A 14,872-nucleotide genomic window follows, 5' to 3' on the forward strand; every position below is an offset into this window, starting at 1 on the left:
GTGGCCGGTTTTCGTGTTCTCTGGTCAAAACCCAGCCTTCTCTAAAAACCACCCGTTGTTGGGGAGACGGACACACTGCATCGGATCTGCTCACACACCACGCTACAGGGCAGTTTCCCGAACAATTCATTCATTTTTCCTTTATTCAGTCAATTTAATTTTCAAATTAAACCTTGAAATGGCAATTGGTGATTAAGACTTCATAATTTAGGATTTGTATTTTTTTGGGGGGGGAGAGTTGGCGAGTTCTAAGGAAAACATTTCAGTATTTGAACTGTATTATTACAATATCTGTAATAAAAATGGCATAAAACATTGGCGGTCCCATGCTCCACACTGGAAGATGAGATGGGTGCTTACAAAGGGATCAAGGTAAAGGATGAGCTGACTTTCACATTAACAAAATGGACGTGGGGTGGGGGCAGACCTAGCATTCCTGAGAGCCCGTGTGGAGCTATCAAGAACACATGAAGGTCAGCACACACCTATGATCCCAGTGGCTCGGGAGGCAGGAGGCTCAAAAGTTCAAGGCCAGCCTCAGCAACTTAGTGAGGCCCTAAGCAACTCAGTGATGGGGATGTGGCTTCGTGGTTAAGTGCCCCTGGTTCAATCCCCAGTTTCTTTGGAGTTTAGCTTCATTTTTTAATAAAAATATTTTTTTCCCTCACTTCTGTGAGGAATTTCAGTGGTTGCTTCCATGGGATTACATTAATAAAAATATTTTTATTAATTACCTGTCTAATACACTCTAAAACTTTTTTCTGTTTTGTGTTTCATTTCTTAAGACCTCCATTAAACACAACCAGTCACCTTTCCAGACATATAGTATTAGTCCAGCTGAGAACACAGTGTGTATTTGTGTTTTTTCTTCTTCTTTTAATTTTTTATAACTTTTTTTTAATTGTTGATGGATCTTTAGTTTATTTACATGCAGTGCCGAGAATCGAACCCAGTGCCTCACACTTGCTAGGCAAGTGCTCTACCACTGAGCTACAACCCTAGCCCTTCTTGTAATATTTTCTTTTAGTTGTCAATATACCTTTATTTTATTTATTTATATGTGGTGCTGAGAATCAAACCCAGTGCCTCACACATGTCAGGCAAGTGCTCTATACTGAGTTACAGCTCCAGCCCTTCTTTTCCTTTTGTGGTGCTGGGGATTGGACCCAGGGCCTCACACATGTGAGGTGAGCTCCCTACCACTGAGCTACATCCCCAGCCCCGGTGTGTAACATGTGAGCCAGCAGTGGATCTTGGCTGGTGGGTGTGCTACAAGAATTTTTGTTAAATGAAAATGTGATGGGACATTATGAAGTGGATGTTTATACTTATAAATTAGTTATAATGTAATTTTCAAATTATATTTTAAAATGGCAATTAAGACTTAATAACACCAATTAAAAAAAGGGGAAAAAAGAAATCTTAATCACCTATAGTCCTAAGGGCTTGTGAGGCTGAGGCAGGAGGATTACGAGTTTGAGGCCAGCCTCAGCAACTCAGCAAGGCCCTAAGCAACTCAGTGAGACCCTGTCGCTAAATAAAATATAAAAAGGGTTAGGGATGTGGCTCAATGTGAAGTGTCCCTGGGTACAATACCTGGTACCAATATAAAAAAAGAAAGACTTAATAATTAAGGATTTTTGTTTGGTAATTTCTTTCTAAAATAAATGTGTCAGTGTCTGAACTATAACATTACAATATCCGCAATAAGATGGGCACAGTGGCACATTCCTATAATCACAGTGACTTGAGAGGTTCACAAGTTCAAGGCCAGCCTCAGCAACTTAGAGACCCTATCTCCAAAATAAAAAATAAAAAGGGTTAAAAGGGTTGGGGATGATGGTCAGTGGTAAAGGACCTCTGGGATCAATCCCCAATGCCAAAAATAGTAATAATAAATTATTATTGTAATAGAAATGGCAAACTCTTTGATTCTTCCTAAGATAATTTTCAGTAACATCATTTTCTACAGAAAGAGAAAATCAAATCTTCCCTCTAGCTGGGTTGATGGAAATCTGCTTTGTATTATTGATGACCCAGAAAAGCATTTTTCGCTTTCACATTCCATTCCATTATTGGCAAAGTCATATACATTTTTAGGATTGTTATCAAATAATTTATTCTTTTTTTTAATAATCTCAAAATATGTTCTAGAACATTCAGTAATAAAGGGCCAATGGTACACCACACACTGAGAAAATACACACTGTGTTCCTAGATGGGCTAATTAAAATCATATTCCCGGAAAGGTAATTCGATTGCCTTTAATGGACTTCGTAAAAACTGAAGTGGGGGCTGCGGGTGGGTAGGGAAGGGGGGGCGGGGGTGCTGGCATGTGCAAGTCCCCAAGTTCCAGCCTTAGCACTGCAAAAAATAAAAGTCCCCCCTGCAAAAAACAAAAAAAACAAAAAAAACCCCAAACACACCCACTGTTTGCAAAACAGTGCACAAAAGACAAGTTTGGAAACTTCGAAGGGCTTTAAGACAGACTTAATTTTTCATGATTTTCCCAAAGCCAGTCATGGTATTTATTTAACTTGTGATCCTGGGGGTGCACCTGGAAAAAACACGACACATTAGGAGACAGGGGCCTGAGGTAAGCTAGTCATCAATACGTTTTCGTAAGATTGGCTTAGGAAGGTTTGGTGAGGATTAGTGCAGTATAATAATACACCTGTAATACAGGTAATAGGACTCACAGGTAAAATCATTAAGGTGACCCTGTTCAGTTTGCTAAGTGCTTTCTAGTTCAGTCCTGATTCAGCCCTGGAGGGTCGAGGTGGCAAGGACAAGTATCAGCACATTTTTTAGGAGGAGGTTCTAGAAGCTGAATGGACTGCTCAGGTCACAGTGGACTGCTCTAGTGCAGCAGGGATAAGACTGTGTCCTTCCAGCCCAGCTTGACCCGACCTTGCAGGGTGAATGCTTGAGGGCAAGTCACCAGTTGCCAGGACACTGTACCAGGCCACCCACCAGCTGCCATCAGGATACATTAGGGCTGAGTATACCCAACAGAAGGGGCAGCTGAAGGAGGACCCAGTTACCACCCAAAATGGTCTGAGACCACCACGAGAAACCCACAAGCAAACATTCTGGGCCCAACTGGCCTCCTCTTGTCAACACATAAACAGAGAAAGGCAGAAACAGGGTCAGAGCCATGCCCAAGGGTCTTTGGGGACTTGGGGAGTGTCTAATGACCCCCTCCCTGCTGCAGATGACCCCATGCCGCCAGCTCCCTTTGAGCTGGGTACAAATCTGGTCAGGACTGCAATAGCACTTGCATGTAATGAGTAGTTTGAGCCATAACCGTGGACGTTTTTTGCTTCTGGGACAAATGTGCAGGTTGGGCTAGGGCTGGGGGCGGGCCTCACCTGCTTCCACTCGTTGACGCAAAAAATCCTGTAAGAGTCGTTGCCATATTTGCCAATCCCATGAAGCTCGATCGGATATTTCCACTGCTTTGTCAGGTACTCATCTGAGAATACAACACCCCTCACATGAGCACGACTTTTAGGAAGCCACCTTCCATAAATGTGTGGTGACAGGGCGAGATGGAGAGTGTGGTGGAAAGGGACAGATAACCTTCAAATTCCTGCAGCACCTTTATGACTTCCTAGCCACTATTTTGTGCTGTGCTAACTCTACAGGGGTGACATCCTTAAGGACAGGGCTTTCTGATCCACTGACTTCTTCCCTACTTCTACCCACGTGGCCTGATGCTGCTGGACAAAGGTTTATTACCTGGGTTGGGGTGGAAGACGACAGTTTGGGGCAAGCAGGCTGTTCATAAATGCCATCAGTGCTTGGGCCCTAGTAGGGTAGCATCTGAAAACATCAATGTTCAAGGTGGCTCTATTTTTTTCCTTTGGGCCTAAGGAACACACCTGAGAACTTGATAATGGTTTTGGCTCGAAGATCGTAGAGACCAAGAGGCTTCAGCAGTTCCGACACATCTCTCCAGTCTGCTGTTCTTGCTACCTCAGCTGAAGGGTATTTCTCCAGAAATTCCCAAAGCACAGGAATTGCCATTTTTCCTGGGAAAAGGACATACCAGTGATTATGAGCAAGATGCTGGAAGGGCTTCTTTTAGGTTCAAGGAGTTTCTCATCTAGAAATCCCAAGCAAAGTTTTTGTTTGTTTAACTACTGACAAGAAGCTACTTTTTTACACTCAAATACCAACACTGCTATTTGGCCAATAAATAGTCCGAACTCTGCTGAAACTGGCCTTGTGTGATATTAGTTTTTAAATAATCAGATCACTAGGTAGCTAGTGGAGAATCACACAGGACACAGGGTGCATTCAATGACAAGAAAATGCTTTTATACAGGATACAGGGTGGAGAAATGCTCACTGGCTGATCTGCCCTGATGACCAAACCTAGTGTGGAAGTAGGAAATATCTGACCTGCCCCTTGATGCTAAAAAGGCCACTGGATGTCATCTAGTCTTCCTCATGGGGGAAGAGTTTGAGGGCAGAAAGGGAAGACCTTAGGTGAGGTCACAGACTTGAAAGGGCCCTTGAACCCAGGCCTCCCGGAGCCTCAATTCACTGCTCTTTCTCCTGATCACATTGTTTCTAAGACACCAATGAGAAGGATCCACAAACCTGATGTCCGATTGAGAAATATCGTCGCGATGAGAAGCTTCCAGGGATCGTGGAAAAGTGTTTCTTGGACAAGGTTAAAAGGTGACCGAGGAGGGGTCCATTTCTTAAAGGCTTTGCGTCGTGGGGGGCTGAGAGCTAAAAGACACACTGCATCAGAGTCGAGCACCCGACAGTGACTTAGAATATGACGTTTTCATTGGGGAAGCGATACCTTCTCTGCTATACTTGCTGGAAAAATATAAGCTTGTCTTCCTTTTTTCTACCTGTGTCCGCGGGATGGTGGTGTCTTCTGAAAAGGCACAGTGGACAGAGAACACGGAATTACGGTTTAGCTTAAAGAGACAGTCAAGGATCAAATGATAATAATAATTCAGGCATTGTTCTGAGTACTTACATAAATTTTAACTAACTGAATCCTACTAATAACCTCTGAGCCAGGCACTATTTTAGCTCTACTTTACAGATAAGGAAATTGAGGCACAGAGAAGCTAAGTCAATTGTCCAGTGACACACAGCTAGCATCAGAACTTCAATTCAGAGGCAGGCACTCTGGCTCCCAAGTCCAGGCCCTTGACCAACAGTCACACTCATTTCCTAGGATTTCTGTTTAGAGCTTGGAGTATTGAAAAATTGGAAACAGTATGGAATATTTTAAATTATGACCCATTTATTCAATGTGGTCATCAAAATATAAAATCATATATTTTATATATTTTTCAATATAAAATATTTTTAATATAAAAATTATATATATTAACAAATACATGATTATTTTCTATTAACTTCTAAATGAAAAAAGCAAGATTCTACATATGATCCCAATTTCATAAAAACATATGTATGTTTGCGCATACATAGCGAGACACTGACCCATGATGTCCCTGGATATAGGATGCCAGGACATCATGGGTTAAAAATGACATAAACCAGTTGAGCATGGTGGGCCAAGCCTTTAATCCAGCTACCTGAGAGGCTGAGGCAGGAGGACAGCGAGTTCAGGCTAGCCTCAGAACTGCCTCAAAATGAAAAAATAAAAATACAAAAATAAAAGACATAAATCAAAATGGCATAATGGCTATTGGTGAGTGGCCACTTTTCTTATTTTTAACAGTCCTATTTACTTACTTCCTCCACTCATACCCTCAAAATTTGAATTACAGTTAATAGTACCTTGCATATGAATAGCACGAAACCATCTTTCCCATTCTCGATTTAACTTACAATATTCTTGATGTGAAAAATGGGACTGGGAGGGCTATTATTTCTATTGTTCAGATGTAGAAATGGAGGCTCAGAAATGAAGCAGCTATCCCCAAATGATACTGGGACTGAGGATACTGGGACAAGTGTCCAGGTGTCCAGATTGGTCTAGTGTTTTTTACTCTTCTATTTTGAGTAGATCAAACCCAGTAGAAAGAAAAAAAAAATTAAAAAAAAAAAAAAAGGAACTGCTCTTACCAGTTACTTGCTAACGTTTTCTGTGGGTTTCTATAAATAATTACTAACTAGCCTCCTTTATAACTAGTTCACTTAGCAATTTCTAGCTCAACCAATAAGAAAATCTTTACTATTCCACTGGACACCTAGTAAGCTAAGGGTATTTCATCTTATTGAGAACCAAACTTATGGAATAGAATACTTTCATCTTAGTCATCCTTTTTAATATTTAATTTATCCATTATATTAGCAATAAATCTACATAAACCCCAATGCTGTCTTTTAAGATGCTCAGTCTTAAGGACAGACTGGACCCTCTGAGATTCCCAGGTATACATGGCCATCTTCTGTCACAGGGAGAGAAATCCCAGGTACAGAGGAGACATTGAATTATGGGGGGCTTCAGATCAGAAATCAAGTCCAGGGCTGGGGATGTGGCTCAAGCGGTAGCGCGCTCGCCTGGCATGCGTGTGGCCCGGGTTCGATCCTCAGCACCACGTACAAACAAAGATGTTGTGTCCACCGAGAACTAAAAAATAAATATTAAAAATTCTCTCTCTCTCTCTCTCTCCTCTCTCACTCTCTCTTAAAAAAAAAAAAAAAAGAAATCAAGTCCAAGCCCCCACTCCACCAATTTGGCCCCCACAGGATTATTAGGTACGATTACTATTCTCCTTTAAGGGAGGTATTCATTATACCATAATGGCATAATGAATAACTAATACAGGGCTGCTCAGAAGATGTCCTTTTTATCAATTATTCACGGAGGTATTTTAAAAGCCAAACAGCTCAGCTCTGAACTCTCTATTAAGAGCATATGACGAATAATAGATGAACTATGTGATTATACTTCTGAATTATTTAGAACCCTTAGGCCTTTTAGAGAAGCACTACATTATAATAGAAGACAAAAGTGACCGTGGTATGTACGAAATTAAATTGCAAGTCGCACTTCAGTAGTAAGTAACAGGAGATGTGCGAAGACACTGGCTATTGTCAGTTGGTGAATAAGAGGAATCTTCTGAGAATTTTTCACAAGTGAAGTCTTTTAGTTTTCCTTCTAGGTTTAAGATGACTGGCTGGAAAGGATGGGAAGAACATCAGTTAACAGGGTCTTAGGATGATCTGGAGAATAGATCTAAGATACAGCCCTGTTTCTTTGTCTAAACTGTGTCTTAACCATGGACAGACACGAAATATAAGATCTGGAAGTGGAGCCTCCTCAGCCCATGGCTAATAGCATTAAATGCACTGAATACCATGAAATATTTTCTCAGAAGTAAAACCTCTCTTGCCTTGTGGGCATTTGTTGTCTGTTTCAAAGCCACATTTTAAAAGGTCCATATGCAAATGCTCCTTCCTCTGCCCCTCGTCTCCTTTCGATCTGTTTTCCTCTGAGTCTAAATCCGTCTCCCCACACTTCTTGTTGTGTTCTGCTTCTTTGGTTGAACATAATTTGTTTGGGGCGCCAGAAGTGATTTGTTCAGAGTGAACGTCTGATCCTGAATTGGGTGAGTCTTCTTTCACGGTGCTCTTGACTTTATCGGTCACACTGAGGGTCTTGTCGCTCACTCTGGCATCAGAGATGCACAAAGTTCTGCCCAGCTCACTGTCTTGGGCGACAGGTTCTCTTTCAGCATCTGTCTGGTCACACGGAGATTCTCCTTTGTCATTACTTTCAACAAAACCTGAAAGACTCTTTCTGCACCGTCTTTTGGTTTTCTTAATTGGAATTCCTTTCAAAATTGTCACCTTCCTTTTGGACTTGCTAACCTTCCTGGAGTTACCATCATTACTACCCTCATCTTCTTCCAAAAGCCCCTGAATGGACTCAGGGCTGGACAGTCCCCTGCTGTCTTGCAGCTCTGAATTACTACTGGGCAGAGGAAACACTTTCTTCCACCTGCTTCGTGTCCTGAGGTTCCGGGTTGAAATGTGACTTTCATTCTGCAGTTGGGCTGTCGGAGCTGCGACATTGCTGTCTTTAGATCTTGACCTGATGCCCCTTTTGGAAAGTACAGTAAAATCAAAATCTTCTGGCTTAACAGAAGTCTCTCCATGTTTGTAAAGATAATTAGCAAGTGAACTTCTGGATCTGAACTTCAGTCCTTGAGGGCTAGAAAATGATATTAAAGGAAACTTACTACTAGCAAATAAAAGTGCCTATTTTTTTTTTTTTTTTTCTTTTTTGGGATACTGAGGACTGAACCCAGGGCCTCAGGCATAAGCACTCTATCACTGAGCTTCAACCCCAGCCCTTTATAAAACTTTTATGAAGGGACAGGGTCTTGCTAAGCTGTCCAGCTGGTCTCAAACTGCCTCAGCCTCCTGAGAAGCTGGGATTACAGGTGTGTACTACCATACCCTATATCAGTATGAGTGACTTTTAAAAAAGAACTGAACCACCTTTCAGATTTCTAACTGATAATTTCCAAATGTTGTCATGGGCATTTGTCATTTGAAAAGAAAAAAAAGAGTCACAAAGGGAATTTTCAAATGGTTTACTCTGTAACGGCACAAATAAATTCACAAACATAACTCAAATGCAACTGCACCATCAGTGTCATTCCCAGTGGAGGGACAAAATATATGCAACTGAGGTCAAATTACTTGATATAATTAACCAGTCACAGTGAACAAACAGAATCCATTGGTAAGATGGCAAAATTAGCAAGAAGCCAAGATTCCTCTATGTCTCCCCTCTACCTGTCTAGACAGAATTATCTGGCTGCACTATCTTTATTTACCACCTTGCATGCTCACCTGATAAAGTAGACATCAAATCTTCCTGCTGTTTTCCCTGATAATCTTTGTTTCACGACTCTTTCCCATCCACATGGGACAGGTTTATGGCACTCGGTCACTGCGGGGTCACTCAACGGAGAAGAGGCGATGGCTTCTTGTAGCAGGGGCTCACACTCGCTGATTCTTTTTATCGCTATTGGTCTTTCATCTTCTCCCACTCTTTCCGATCCCACAGCCACATCTTCCTCGCTGGAAAACCAAGCACGAGTGATCAGCTCTTTACAATGAGAAGCTCCAGCTGCTTGCTAGAAACTTTCTGGGTTAATCATTGCATAGACCTATTTTAAAGTTTTCTTTTTGGTACCAGGGATTAAACCCAGGGGCATTTAACCACTGAGCCACATCCCTAACCCCCCCCCCCCCTTTTTTAAATGTTTTATTTAGAGACAGGGCCTTGCTAAGTTGCTTAGGGCCTCACTACATTGCTGAGGCTGGCTTTGAACTCGGGATCCTCCTGCCTCAGCCTCCTCAGCTGCTAGGATTACAGGCACGAGCCACTGCACCCAGCTATTATAAAGATTTCTGATGACACCTGACCTAAGTTGGAGAACAGGAACTAATAGCTGACCTGTTAACCAGTGATGACAAGGACTGCTTAAAGGAGTGAGTCAACCCCCCTCTTCTGCAAACAGGGGAAAATTTTACATAGATGTGTATTTTTCTGAGTAAGAGCCTCTATCATTTCCATCAGAGGTTGCAACCCTTTAAAAGGTTTCTGCCAAGAATTTTCAAATCTCCTTGATTCTTCACCTTCACAATAACCTTGTGAAGTACATAGGACAAGATTCACTCTCATTGTATTGATAAAACTGAGTGATAGAAGGTTAAAATACTGGCAGAACTGATACCAGAACCCAGACCTACTGTTTGGTCTAACACTTCTCTCCTGTACTATTATTGAAAAAGTTCAGCAAAGTGTATCTTAACCACTAAATGATACATTTTAAAAGAGATCATCTAATCCAACATCTTTTCTACAAACGGGGAAACTAAGAAAGAACTAGTGTTGTGTAATAAGTATTAGAATCACAGTCTTCTGATGTAATTTAGGGTTAAATCCTTTTGGGGAGCTGTAGGAATCTTCTGGTAGCTTACTTAAGAGTTAAGGAAACTGAAACTTGGTGGAAAAGACTCAAATCTGTGAGTCCAAGAGCAGATCACTTAAGCTCCCAAAGATTTGTTTCTTCATTTGTAATATCATTGACAAGATTAAAAATTTGGGGGGGCTGGGATTGTGGCTCAGTGGTAGAGCACTCGCCTACCACGGGCAGGACCTGGGTTCCATCCTCAGCACCCCATAAAAATAAAGGCATTGCGTTGTGTCCATCTACACCTAAAAAATAAATATTTTTAAAAAAATTTAAAAAAATGTAGGCAAGAACTTTTAAAACCCACTTTTAAAACCCACTTTGGGGCTGCCCTGCTTACTGAACACATCTCCTCCATGATATTTGTAGGAGTTTCCAACCGAACTACACCTCTTTTTTTTTTTTTCTTTAGGGATTGAACCCAGAGATGCTTTACCACTGAGCAACGTTTCCAAGCCCTGATTTGATTTTGAGACAGAGTCTCTAGATTGTGGAGGCTGGCCTCCACCTTGCGATCCTCCTCCCTCAGCCTCCGTGTGCCACCGCGCTCTCTACCTGTACCACAAAAGTTCCCTGCTCCTCCCAGCCTTCTAGTCGCCGGAGTAAAGAAAGTCTGGGACAACCCCAGGGCTCATCCTACAGGAGGAGCGACCTTCTCCCGGAGTTATTAACTAAGCCCAGGGGCCTCCAGGTCTTGGTCGACCCTCTGCCAAAGACCAGAGGGGCCCACAGACCGTCCACCCGCCGTTCCCAGTTTACAGGAGGTGGAACTGCGGTTCGGAAGGGGAAAGAACTTGCCGGAGGTCACACTGCTGCTCTGGGCCTGGGAGGTCACTGGAGGCCATCGAGGGGGCGGGTCCGCCGTCCCCCAGGCTCGGCGTCTCCATCCAGGCTGAGCCAGTCAAGCGGGGCCCAGCTGCAGCGACAGGCAGAGACCTGCAACGGCCTGGGGGCGAAGCAGAGGAAGATGTGAAACCTCCTTCGATTCAAGGCACCGGGATGCCACCAAAGCGTTAAGGTAAGGTAAGTCTGTCACACTCCACAGCCGCTTTCCGACCGCCCCTTGGACCGCAGCCGCCATTTCTATGGCTCCGCCAATCAAATCCCTGGTCGAGGAGGACGCTCCGCCTCCTCACCCGCGCCGACCAATCGCGTACGCCGTAGCTATACTCCCGCCTTCCAAGTTCCGGTTTCATCGGCGCTTTCGCTCCTGTGCGCGCGCTCCCTTGTAGACATGCGCCCTCGGAGCTCTGCGGGCGCACGCGCGTAGGTGTTGTTGTGCGCATGTGCGTTGCCAGGGGTAGCGCAGGTAGCCGAAGTGGCCCGCGTAGCGGCGCCTGTTGCTGAGGCGGGGGTAGGAGGGGCCCCGAGGCGGGAGGAAAGCTGCGATGAGGTCCGTGCTGACGTGGAAAGAAAAAATCGATCAGTGGTGAGAAGCGGGGCAGTTGGGGAGGAGCGGGAGGCCGAGCCCGGGAGGGGATGGCGGGAGCCACTTGAGTGAGCCATCGCGGTTGCCAGGGGCAACGGGCCTGCGGCCTGGGCTGAGGGCGCTGAACCCCAGGTCCTTAAGGGCTTGCAAGGTTTTCCAACCCCCTTGGTGGGTGCAGAAACTGAGGCTTGGGGATGGGGCAGGGGGTTGTGGCCTGTGGAGGCGACTTTATACGTAACACGATCGGGGGTCTGAATCTTTGCTCAGAATCCGTCCAGGGCTCAGGTCGCACCTCCTACAGTTGAGGCTGGCCTCCCACTTGCCATCCTCCTGCCTGAGCCTCCCGAGTCGCTGGGATTTCAGTCGTGCAACACCGTGTCAACCCCCCCCCTCCTTGCCTAAATATGATTTTATATTTCCCCCGGAGACTTAATTGCTTCGTATATAAAAAAAAATCAATATTATTTACTTTAAGAAAAATGTTCAACTTCAAGCAGGGAGAAACCACCGTGTTTGTAAGTGTAGCTGGATATCGTTGCTAGGGAACCTTTACACCTAAAACCTCGATTCACAAGTATGGGGAGAGAGAGCTACTTCAGATGGGCACAGAACCAAGATTTTCTCCTAATTAGAATTAAGTCCGGAAAAGAATCGAAAGAGTTTCTCCTTGTGATTCAGTGTTATTGAATACCCTTGTTCCGTTTTTTTTTTTCTCACCTAAATCCATCTTCCAGAGGGTACATTTTGGCAAGCACTGACAGACTGGATAGTTCCCAGCAGCTCAGAATCTTTCTCGTATTTATCTGATTATATTTATTTATTTATTTATTTCAGTCTTGGGGATCAAATCCAGGGATACTTTGCCTGGACCAAAAGGACTACCCCTAGTCATTTTCTTTTCTTTTTTTTTGAGACAGGGTCTTGCTAAGTTGCCCAGGCTGGCCTTGAACTTGAGATCCTCCTCCCTTACCCCAGCTTCCCTAGTCACTGGGATTATAGACATGCACCCACCATGCCCAGCTCCCAAGTCCTTTTTAATTATTTGTGTGTGTGTGTGTGTGTGTGTGTGTGTGTGTGTGAGTGTGGGATAGGGTCTCACTAAATTGCCTGGACTAGTCTTGAACTTACAATCCTCCTACCTCAACCTCCCAAATAGCTTGAGATTACAGACATGCACTTCCAAGCCTGGCTTAAGCTTTCTATTTTTTTTGCAGTGCTGGGGACTGAACTCAGGGCTTCGTGCATACCTGATAAGCATGCGTACCGAGGTACATCCTCAGCATTAAGGTTTTTTTTTTAACTTTTAACGGAAATTGAGTAAAAAGTCAAATTCTTTTTTTCTTTCTCCCCCTATCATAGAAGTACCCATTGCACAAGCTGGTGATAACTGGCAACTGAACATTTGGCTTCCGTGTCACAGAATAATCCGTGGTGACACAGACTGTGGCCACCTGAATTGCTCAGGCTCTACTGGGAAGGGGCAGCTGCAGCTGTGCTGCTGCCAATCATCACCCTGTAGTAACTTGGCCTCGGGTGCTCAGATCTCCCTGTTTTTACCAGAAGCTAGGAATCTGGGTTTTTTAATGTGCAATGCCCTAATTTTTCAATGTTGGCATCTAAAAGAAAAATACAAAGTAAAACACCATGTGGGCCAAACTAAACATTTGCTGGCCAAATGCAGCCTGATCTGCTCTATTTTCATCCCCTGGCACAGAACTGTCTCCCTTCATCTCTGTGGTACTTAGAGTCTGTCAAGCGCAAGAGTAAATTTTTTTTTTAAATCTATTTATCCCAGAAGCCCATAAACCCTTTAAAAGCAAGGGCTATGTCTTCATGCATTTCCACGTGATTTCAGAGCCTCGACAGGTCATTGGTGGTGGCAGTTTGGTGGATCGATATTTCGTGATTGAAGGAGCCAGGGAGTGAATGAGGATTGGCTGGCTGCTTCTCGGCCCATCACTGGTTGGAAGCGATTTATTCGAACAGCAGATCTGCAACAGGGGTGAGGCAGGAGGATCCCAAGTTCAAGGCCAGCCTCAGCAGCTCACAGAGACCCTGTCTCAAAATTAAAAAGTAAAAAATAAAAAGGGCCAGAGCTCAGTCGTAAAGTGCCCCTGGGTTAAATCCCCTGAACCAAATATATAAATGAATGAATGAAAAAATAAATCAGTAGTAGGTCCGGTGATTGTCAACCAGTGTTGGCAGCCAGATAGGTCAGCTGATAGCCCGGGTGGGTGGGTCAGGGGGCGACTGGGAAAGAGTAATAGAGGATCAAATTAAAAAATCTCACATGTCAAAGATCAGCCCTCCGTAGCTGAACCAGACACTGTCTCCTGATTTCCTTTGGCTCCTACCCCATCTTTCACGTAGTAGTTAGAAGTCTCTGTCTGTTATTCTTCATCTCATAAACCCAGTGTGACTCCTGTTAGCCAGGTGGTCCTTCTCACCCTCTTCTCCCCAATCTTGCTGAACATTTAAATGCCCAATGAACTTGCTTCTTCTCTCCCTTCAATGAGCTGATCTGGGTTCAGCTCAACCCTGGTGCTGTATTAGGCCAGCGCACCCCAATCTGGTGTCCCCTGGCCGTGTTTACTGAGCTCTGGTCGGCCAGCCGTGTTCACCTACATGATCTTGGTTCATCTGAACAGCCACCTGTGAATCGTTATCCCATTTGCAAATGAGATTTAATAAAGCCACATCCTTTGCCCCAGATTTCTAAGCAAATAAGGGGGGGCTGGGCTAGATTGCATATTGTTTGGAGAGGCCTCTTGGGACTTCAATTTTGCAGAGGGCTGGGGCAGGGCTGGCAGAGGACAGCCCTCAGGACTTGCCCTGTGTCTCTCTGCAGTGGAATCTGATGAGATCTCCCTTGTTCATCAAAGGGGACACGGGGAGAGAGCCATCCCACAGTCGAGCAGACGGCAGTGGGCGACCACATTTGAGGCAGAACGGCCACTTGGAGGGAATTCTTGTCCTGGAGGGGGCGTTAGACACCACCACAAAATCCTTTCCAATTCCGGGTTTCTGTGATCTCATGATGTAATGAAGGGATTCAAGATAGAGTTTTGTCAGTTGGTCAGAAACGTTCCTGATGTTTCTAGGACAATGCCACATACTTTGGGTCCACAAATGAACGCTCTAAAACATGATCGTTACCCTCAGATGGCATGTAATTAGACAGGATCAGATCTGAAACCCTGAAGATAAAGAAGACTCTGTGACTCGGAGTCAGGCTGAATTGGACAGATTGTACGTACAGTAAGAGTTTAGGCTGGGCCAATCCGTCTTCTGTATTATGCTTTAGGAATTTTTTTCACACTGTGAGGATGATAGTTCAAGGTTAGCCCAAGGGAGACCCTGGAAGATGATTTGGTGATTCAATCCCAAATGCCTTCCGAGGAAGAGGCCACACAGGGATCATTCGATGAGCTCAGGTGACATGTGTCTGAGGCAGAGAAGAATCAGTGTGGAGGACGAGCCCACGTGGGAGGTCCCCTTTTCTGAC

The 14,872-nt window shown here is 44.3% G+C and overlaps 2 protein-coding genes across 3 annotated transcripts in view; one reads left to right on the forward strand and one right to left on the reverse strand.

Annotated features, from left to right (window-relative positions):
* Positions 1-157: 157 nt before the first annotated feature.
* Positions 158-11,006, reverse strand: Mbd4 (methyl-CpG binding domain 4, DNA glycosylase). Its single transcript, XM_026383048.2, has 8 exons — positions 10,737-11,006; positions 8,809-9,039; positions 7,341-8,161; positions 4,820-4,897; positions 4,609-4,743; positions 3,885-4,034; positions 3,372-3,475; positions 158-2,557 (listed from the first exon to the last, which is right to left on the reverse strand). The coding sequence occupies exons 1-8, from the start codon at positions 10,823-10,825 to the stop codon at positions 2,480-2,482; spliced, it is 1,686 nt and encodes a 561-aa protein (XP_026238833.2). The 5' UTR covers positions 10,826-11,006; the 3' UTR covers positions 158-2,479.
* A 231-nt stretch (positions 11,007-11,237) lies between these two features.
* Ift122 (intraflagellar transport 122) overlaps positions 11,238-14,872 on the forward strand; it is a 53,173-nt gene continuing 49,538 nt past the window's right edge. For both annotated transcript variants that reach the window (XM_077793421.1, XM_077793422.1), the window contains exon 1: positions 11,238-11,367. In XM_077793421.1, coding sequence (XP_077649547.1) covers positions 11,327-11,367 — 41 coding nt within the window. In that variant the 5' untranslated portion in view covers positions 11,238-11,326. The remainder of the gene's footprint in view (positions 11,368-14,872) is intronic.

The sequence above is a fragment of the Urocitellus parryii genome, chromosome 16, assembly GCF_045843805.1.
Source record: "Urocitellus parryii isolate mUroPar1 chromosome 16, mUroPar1.hap1, whole genome shotgun sequence".
Lineage (NCBI taxonomy): Eukaryota > Metazoa > Chordata > Mammalia > Rodentia > Sciuridae > Urocitellus > Urocitellus parryii.